Source organism: Euleptes europaea, chromosome 1, assembly GCF_029931775.1.
Source record: "Euleptes europaea isolate rEulEur1 chromosome 1, rEulEur1.hap1, whole genome shotgun sequence".
In the NCBI taxonomy this organism is placed as follows: Eukaryota; Metazoa; Chordata; class Lepidosauria; order Squamata; family Sphaerodactylidae; genus Euleptes; species Euleptes europaea.
The window spans coordinates 74,978,974-74,987,426 of record NC_079312.1 but is presented as its reverse complement, the minus strand read 5'-3'; the positions used below and the strand labels follow the sequence as shown (position 1 = coordinate 74,987,426).

General features: G+C 47.1%; 1 protein-coding gene across 1 annotated transcript; it reads left to right on the top strand.

The window, feature by feature from the left end:
* The first annotated feature begins 4,701 nt into the window (after nucleotides 1-4,701).
* LOC130490440 (transmembrane reductase CYB561D2) lies at nucleotides 4,702-7,555 on the top strand. Its single transcript, XM_056864271.1, has 3 exons — nucleotides 4,702-4,880; nucleotides 6,393-6,430; nucleotides 6,967-7,555. The coding sequence occupies exons 1-3, from the start codon at nucleotides 4,754-4,756 to the stop codon at nucleotides 7,465-7,467; spliced, it is 666 nt and encodes a 221-aa protein (XP_056720249.1). The 5' UTR covers nucleotides 4,702-4,753; the 3' UTR covers nucleotides 7,468-7,555.
* The last annotated feature ends 898 nt before the right edge of the window (nucleotides 7,556-8,453 follow it).

The window sequence follows — 8,453 nt, the reverse complement described above, 5'->3', positions numbered from 1 at the left end:
ATGCGGCCTAACTCTACCCGTTTACTCAAAGTTATCTATTTAGGCCCAAGTGTTGGGTGGAATTCACTGAAAAAGATGCACTCAATTCTGCTGTCGCCTTCCGTAGCCGTAACTGCAAGAGACAAAACATGCAGAAGTGACAACAGTCTCCCAAGTACATTCCTTCTAAACTGAGAACAATTATTTTAAAAACTGAACTGATAGGATTCCAGCCTTAGCTGCTTGGCGCTAGATACAAAACAGACTTCAAGATCCATCAGAGGCTACAGGGACCCAGAAGGACAAAAGGGGCCGTGTCCCTTTTGAAGATGTAAAAGCCGGAAGTTAATACTTTTGTATCGAGCCTCCAGTCTGATGAAGAGCGCTTTGGAACTTTGCTCATCCTATCATAGTAGAAAAGGGCCAGAGTCCAGTAGCACCTTAAAGACTCACAACAATATTTTCTGGCAGCGTAGGAGCTTTCGTGAGCCACAGAGATACAGGTATCTGAAGAAGCTCCTACCCTGCCAGAAAATATTTGTGTGAGTCTTTCAGGTGCTCCTGGACTCTTGCCCTTTTCTACTACTGCAGACAGACTAACACGGCTGCCCACTGTGAATTATCATCCTATCATGACATTTGTTGCCAAGAATATGGCTCAGTAAGCGCCCAGGCTGACTAGCTTCACAAAAGCACCGGTGTCTTTGGCGCTTACCACTGCCGTGGACTACCGGGACCAGGGCAGGGCTCCGCAGAAACGCCTGCCCTAGACCCCGCCAGTCTTCAGGGGCTACAGCAGTCTGTTGTTTGGGCTGCAGAAGGCTACCAGGGCTCCCTCTCTGGTATTAACGTCACAAAAATCCCACCAGCCTGAAGTACTTCTCTCCGAAGGTGCAGATATAACCCGAGCACACAGGCGGCAACCTGGAAGAGTCCATTGCCGTCCTCCCCAAGTGGCCAGGCGACGGAAAAGGCTACTCACCCGCCGCAAGAACGGTGCACAAATGCGCATGCGCAACACGGCTTCCGACTTGGGCCCGGGGAGGGGCGCGCAGCCGGACGACTCGTGCTTCCGCGCACGCGCAATCCGAGGCGCTTGGTAGCGTTCGGGCGCATGCGTATGTCAGCGCCTGGGGAAGGGGGGGGATATTGTCCTTCTACAGATGTGCGCGGTAGAAACAAGAACACATTAAAAATAGGTAAAAAGGTAACGGTCCCCTTGCGCAAGCACCGGGTCGTTCCTGACCCATGGGGTGACGTCGCATCCCGACGTTTTCTAGGCAGACTTTGTGCACGGGGTGGTTTGCCAGCGCCTTCCCCATAGTTAATAAGAACGAGCCCCGCTCGTCACGTGTCTGGAGAGGTTGCCTGCTTGATTTGACAGGCTCTCGCCTGAGATGGACAGGGAGGCTCAGCCTCTCAGGGGCTCGCAGATGGGTGGGCGGGGCAGCGCGGCCTGTCCAATCAGAAGCGGGCATTCGCTTCCCTGGCTTCTCTCGGAGTTCCTGCTCTTGAGATTCCGCAGCGGGAGCAGGTGAGCGAGCGCGCGCCGCTTCTTGGGCTTTTGCTGTGGCCGGGCGAGGGGCGGCTGGGCATCAGTCCCAAAGGGCGGGGATTGGGAGAGACGCTCCTGTCTCTTGCTCCGGAATGTGGAGCCGGACACGGAGGAATTCCCTTGCATGCACTGAGCCGTGCCTTGGCGATCCGGAGACCCGCCTGCACAGAAACCCAGGCATCCCCATAGGATGTATAGAATCGGCAGAAGAGGAGACTGCCTTATCCTACGAAGATGGAGACGTGGGCATTGCGCGGGTGTCTCCTTTCGCTGTCGGATCAGAAGGCACGGGGGACTTTCACTATCTCCCCCCACCCCCCCACCGAGTAATTATAAAAAATTCTGTACCCGGCAGAGCCAGTAGCAATCCTTATAGTCTGCTCTCCCGCCGCTAGAAAGTGATACTGTAGCAGAAGTGGATGCGGAATTTAAAATACAATTGCACGGTTCTTCCTTTTCCTAATGCCTAGAAAGCAGACACAAGAACCTGTCATATACCGGGTCGGACCACTGGTCTATCAAGGTCAGTTTTGTCTATTCAGACTGGCAACTGCTCTCCAGGGTCTAGAGTAGAAGGTTCTTGCACTGCCTGTTACCTGATCTTTTTAACTTGAGACGCTGGGGATTAAACCTGGGACCTTCTGCATGCAAAGATGCTGTTCTTCCTGTGAGCCAAGGCAAGGAAGATGTTGATCAGGCACTGAATAATAGACTGCACTTTGGCTTGGTGTGTGAAGGTAACCATCCACCCACCCACCAGCTCTTCTTAAGGCAGTACAACAGTAAAAAGGTAAAGGGAGTCCCCTGTGCAAGCACCGGGTCATTACTGACCCATGGGGTGAGGTCACATCCCGATGTTTACTAGGCAGGCTGCGTTCATGGGGTGGTTTGCCAGTGCCTTCCCCAAGTACAACAGTAGTGTGGCTCTAATACAGTTACTGCCAATAAGTCTGCAGGCGGCGGCTAAAATGAAAAAGCTGCTTGTTAATGATGGAAACACTTTTTCCTCCTGACACTTCAGTCGGGCTATTGCTGCTTGTGGCTTGCTAAAGAAGGGAAGCACAGCAATGTTCCTGCAACAAGCTCGAAGACAATGGATGCAATTCTAACATTTAGTTCTTCCTGGTTTGAACACTGGTGCTGCTTTGAAGGGCCTTTTTCTCTTTCACAGTAGAATATGTCTTCCTTCCGTCTGTTTGATAATGTGATTTTGTTGTTAAAAATAAATACAGATGTTCTTCTCTTTCCTGTTTGACATCCTTGGATCCTGTGCATGGCCATGATATTCTTAGCTTAATATATCCAGTTTTGTGCCACACAAGTAAGAGTATGAATTGCAAAGGATGGAGAGCTGAGCTACAGTTCTGCACAGGGTTGTGTGTGTGTTAAGTGCCATCAGGTTGCTTCCCAATCACGGTGGCCCTATGAATCAATGTCCTCCGCAATGTCCGGTTGTTAACAGCTTTGCTCAGGTCTTGCAAACTGAAGGCTGCGGCTTCCTTTATAGAGTCAATCCATCTCAAGCTGGGTCTTCCTCTTTTCTTGCTGCCTTTAGCTTTTCCTAGCATTATTGTCTTTTCCAGTGACTCTTGCCTTTCATAATGTGACCAATGTACGAAAACCTCATTTTAGCTTCTAGGGAGAGTTCAGGCTTGAATTGATCTAGAAGCCACTTATTTATCTTTTTGGCGCTCCATAGTATCCATCAAGCTCTCCTCCAATACTGTATTTCAACCCTCTCCCAGGACTGAATAATAATCAGGGGGCAGGTTTTGCCAGTTGTGTTTTTTGGGTAAAGGCATGAAAGTTGTCTACTGAGACTTTTCAGTCTTCTTGAAGAGCATCTAACTATCTTGAGCAAGAATTAAACAAGGAACCCCATGATAAAAGTTTCTCAGAGTGTTACTAAAGCAGATGGCTGTTGCTTCCAGATCTGATTGCTAATCCCTCTTTTTACTAAGTTACGACTTATAGTGCTATCCTAAAAACAGCCACAGTGATGCATGTAAAGGGAAGTATGAATGTGACGCTACCGGAATGGGCTTCTTCTGCAGAAACTGTTTTGCTCCCTGATGCTGAGAAGGCAGTAATAACAGGGCTGCAACTCTTATTGTTTGTTTCTTACTGGCTTCATTGTTTGCTGGTGAGTAGGACATACATGCTCCCCCCCCACTTTCCTGGTGCACTTCATCAATCCAGCTGCAATTGTGGGAGTGGCTTTCTGCTACTTATTTGTTAATTTAAGGGCATGTCTTTTATGGCTCTCGTTTTGATACAAAGCCCCTGATCTGTACAGTGCACACATGAGGCTTAAGCCTGACTCAGCTCATCCCTGGTCCCTCTGCACATCCAACAGGATCCACTGTGAGTAAAGCATGAGCTGAGCAGCATGCACAAATGGCTCCATCCTTTCTTCTTGTCAACATGGCACTGCTATCCTGAAAGTTCCTGCTCCTAATCTGCATTGCTAGCACTAGTGGGGATGTGGGCTCTTACTGTAACCAACAAGTTCTGTGTTTTGCTGCTACGTATTTGGCTGATGGTTTCCCAAGGAAAGAACATTTATTTAGATTTGTAATATCTCCTCCTATCCCAAAGGGTTTGGGTAAATAGTAGCACCATAGGCAGAAAGGGTGACAAATAGATCCCTGTCCTGAAGGCTTAGATGAAAGAATATGGCAAAATAAAGAGGGGAAATCACCAACAGAAATTTTTAAAAGCCCTTTCATTTGACAAACAAATGTTGCCATTCACTTTACAAATACTGCAGTTACAGTGAGGAAGGGAGGGAAAAGGCGTGGTGGATTTGAAGGAAGAGTCCAGATGCCAGAGGTTCATGGCTTTTGTGGCAGTGTCCTGGCACTGTTGTGACAAATCTAATGGATAGGCAGTGCCTTGTCCCAATTGCCTGAGTGCTTTTTTAAACATTTGCTTAAGACTCACCTGTGAAACATATTTCAGCTACCATTTCTTGACCGTGTTTACTGAGCCACTGCTTTCCTTGACCCTTTTCTCTCCTTTTTATGTAGGTAACCAATGGGTCCTTAATCAAGGTTGATAAAAACCCATGAATCCTGTGAGCGCTCTGTAGTTATAGTCTTTGCCTTGATGTCTTGGGGAAGCTGATCCATGCTGCGCACTTAGCATCGGTAGGCCTGGAGCAGGTGGAGAGTGAAAGGGCAGCCTTCTGTGTGGGTTGTGCTGGAGGCCCCCCTCACCATGGCCTTGACTCTTGAAACAGAATCCCAGATCTACCGCTCTCTCAGGGCTGTCTTTGGTGCTGCTGCACACCTCGTCTCACTCGGATTTACGATCTTTGTAGCTGTGGTTGCCAGACCTGGATCAAGTAAGTAAGGAGTTACATTGAGTGAACTGTCCAGGAGGTTGATAAAAGTCAGCCAGTGTCGTGCGGTGGCTGGGCTATGATCTGGGAGACTCAGATTCGACTCTCCACTCTGCCATGGGAGCTTACTGGGTGACTGCCAGTGGCAACTGGGAGACGGGCTACCATCTAAGAGTCAGTGAGACACAGCACAACCCTGTGTAATGTAGATTGAAGTGGGCATAGGCACACCTAACTCTGCATGAGTTTGGGCTTTTAGATCCCTGAATCGCTTTTCATTCTGTTTGATATTTTTCAGCTTGTTAGGCTGTGTATAAATTGGAATTCCTAAGCTGACAAGTGGTAGACGGTTACTTTTATCTGCCTCTACTCCTGATACCCATTCCCACCCACATCATGATACTCATCCAAACATTATTGAATTAGCCGGGTGCATCTCAGATGCAGAGAGGGGATGTGTATGCATATTTAGGGCCATCTGTTAAATGTGATCCCAAGATGACGGTTTGATCAGGGCCCTTATAAGTCTGATCAGTACACTTCAGTGCCAACTTATGTAGCGTTTCTGGTATTGAATGCAACACATGAGCTTGGTCACAGTAAGCTGATCCTTGGTCTGCAGCATCTCCTGTTATCATATTTCACTTCTGGACCTCTTGTGAGAAGAGATGACTAGCATCGCTGTTAACTGAGTCTTTGAATGAAATAAGAGTCTAATGCAAACAAAAGGTTAAGATGAGATCACCAGGCTCATTTTCAGTGATGACATAATAAGTTCGGCACAGGACTGTGTATTCCCTGTTTTTGCGCAAGGAAGATGTTCAATTGGTATTTTTTTAAAAGAGCTAGTACTGTTGCACAATCCTTAATTTACTCAGAAGTAAGTCTCACTGTGTTTAATGGACTTGGTCCCATGTAAAATATGCACAGGATTCCAGCCTTACAATACAATCCTAAACAGTCACACCTTCTAAACCGATGGATTAACACTATTTAGGATTGCAGTGTTAGTGTTGTATCTCTTTTCATCTTGGGGCACCATAGAGACTGATAGATCACTATGCCCTACACTTTTGTGGACCAGAGCTATAAAAACCTATTGCCTCAATAAATGTGCTAGTTTTTAAGATGTCACAAAACTTTATTTACTGCTGCTGCAGTTTAACATGGCTATCTTTCTAGAATTTTAGTCAATTCCAGAACATTTTTTACAGTTGCTTTCTCTTTTTTTTTGGGGGGGGGGCACAAGTTTTATTTTTTCTGTTTTCTGTGAAGGGAAATTGCAAGTGATTAAATAAAAATGACAGCACTTAGTAAACTTATAAAAATATAGCAGCATTTCTCTCTGGCAGCAATAGTAGCTGATGCTTACAATGGTGATCTGAGTATAGTTAAATTCTACCCCAGTGGATGACTTCTAGTATTACCATAGATGTATCCCATGATCAGAAGTATATATTCTCAGCTGGTCTGTTGATCAGCCTGGAGATTCACTTTGCTGTTCTTTCCTTCCAGGTCTGTTCTCCTGGCATCCTCTCTTAATGTCACTAGCGGTAAGTCAGACAAAAGCTTTCTACACTGGGAATTATTCAGTTCATTAGTGGCTCAATGCAAAATTTGTGCTGCAGCTAGAGAGTGATAAAGGAAAGCTGGGCCAAATGAGAATTACCCATGCTATTGTATGAACACATGAAGCTGCCTTATACTGAATCAGATGTCAGTATTGTCTACTCAGACCGGCAGCGGCTCTCCAGGGTCTCAGGCAGAGGTCTTTCATATCACCTACTTGCCTAGTCCCTTTAACTGGAGATGCCAGGGGTTGAACCTGGGATCTTCTGCATGCCAAGCAGATGCTCTACCACTGAGCCACAGCCCCTCCCCACAGCTAAATGTAGTGGAATCATTTTCTATGAGGAGGAACTGGTTTGGTTTTGCTGGGGATGAGGGCATCATCGTCGGTGGCTAACTTGAGTGTTGCCTTGAAAACCCCACGGGGTCGCCATAGGTTTGCTGTGGCTTGATGGCCCTTCCCACAACCAACTTGAATCTGGCCAGCCATGGTGACAAGTCCTTTTCTGTCCCTCTCCAGTTTTCCTTACTGATGACAGAAGCCCTGCTGGCATTCTCTCCAGAGAGCTCCCTGCTCCGGCCCTTCTCCCGGAAGGCCAAGATCCGCTTCCACTGGGCTTTGCAGCTGCTTGCCCTCATCTGTGCAGCACTGGGCGTGGCCTTCATCAGCTATAACAAGCACATCAATGGGAAAGCCCACTTTGCCACCTGGCACAGCCTGACTGGCTTGCTGACCGTGCTGTATGCCAGCATGCAGTGCATGGGGGGGCTGGCTCTGCTCTACCCGAAGCTGGTGAACTGGACGCTGGCCAAACTGAAACTCTACCATGCCACGTCGGGGCTGATTGGGTATCTTCTGGGTTGTGCCAGTCTGATGCTGGGCATGTGTTCTCTGTGGTTCACCACGTCTGTGACGGGAGTCTCGTGGTACCTGTCAATGCTCAGCCCTGTCCTCACCAGCCTGGTTATCATGAGCCAGGTGAGCAACGCTTACCTCTACCGGAAAAGAAGTCAGCCATGAAAGCCATCTTGGAACAAACACCTTGAGGCGCCTTGACTATTTCCTGCATTGCCTTTGAGTCCACGGCCTTGCAAGGCACTGAAACTGGAGAATCCCTTTTTACTTGCCTATTGCTTTGTCTGGTCTTTTATAATTTAGATTTTTGATACTGCGAATGCCCATAATGTTGAACCCTAGGTCCTTGCAGCTTCAGTATCCAAGCAGTATTTCCTTCTGTATGAATATCTCTGAAGATATGTCATTACAAAGGATGAGTGTTAGCCTAGTTGGAATCTGCTGCTGCTAGAAGACCAAAGTACCCACTGCTCAGCTAGTGGAATCTAAAGGAGTCCCACCCAACACACAGACATGCGATTCATCTTAGCCTCTGTTCTTATTTCTTGCCTACTGGTAAAACATTTTGGCTGCATTAGTGGAAAACCAATGAGAACTTGTCACATTCCTTCCGGGTGAGCCAAGTGGTGGAAAGGGCTGGCATCTCCCTAATCAGATACTTTTAAATGTAAAGATGAGGCTTTTTTACATAGCTGATGTTCTATATGCCTGCCTATACAGGGAGTGACTATGTAATATGTGCTAGTCAAAGCCTAACTACACATTACATGCTTTTTAAGAAAAGCTTCTTGGGGAGTGGGGAAAAAGTGACAGGGGAAGAAAAAAGTGATTTATAGTCCCCCCGCTCATTTCCCTAACCAGTGATCTGATCTGATTTCCCATCAGATCTCCTTCCCATCTGATTCCCCATCAGATCTCCTTCCCTCCCTTGGGAGTTCCAGAGTGCATCTTTGAATGTAGCACGTAACACATAGTCAGTCCATCAGCCTCCATTGGTTTTGTAAGGGTTCAAAGTAGTTGTCATGGGGAAGGGAACTGTGGTATAGATATCTTTCTTCCCTGAATCAAACAGAAGTCCAGTGGCACCACTGAAGACTTACAAATGTTTTTGCAGGATAAAACTCTTGTGAGCCAGAGAGATTTTCATCAGA

What these genes read in the sequence shown, in the direction of transcription:
- LOC130490440 (XM_056864271.1), top strand. Translation starts at nt 4,754, where the DNA reads ATGGCCTTGACTCTTGAAACAGAATCCCAGATCTACCGCTCTCTCAGG. An exon ending in GGTTGCCAGACCTGGATCAA is followed by an intron (nt 4,881 to 6,392) that starts GTAAGTAAGGAG and finishes CTTTCCTTCCAG; the next exon opens with GTCTGTTCTCCTGGCATCCT. An exon ending in CTCTCTTAATGTCACTAGCG is followed by an intron (nt 6,431 to 6,966) that starts GTAAGTCAGACA and finishes GTCCCTCTCCAG; the next exon opens with TTTTCCTTACTGATGACAGA.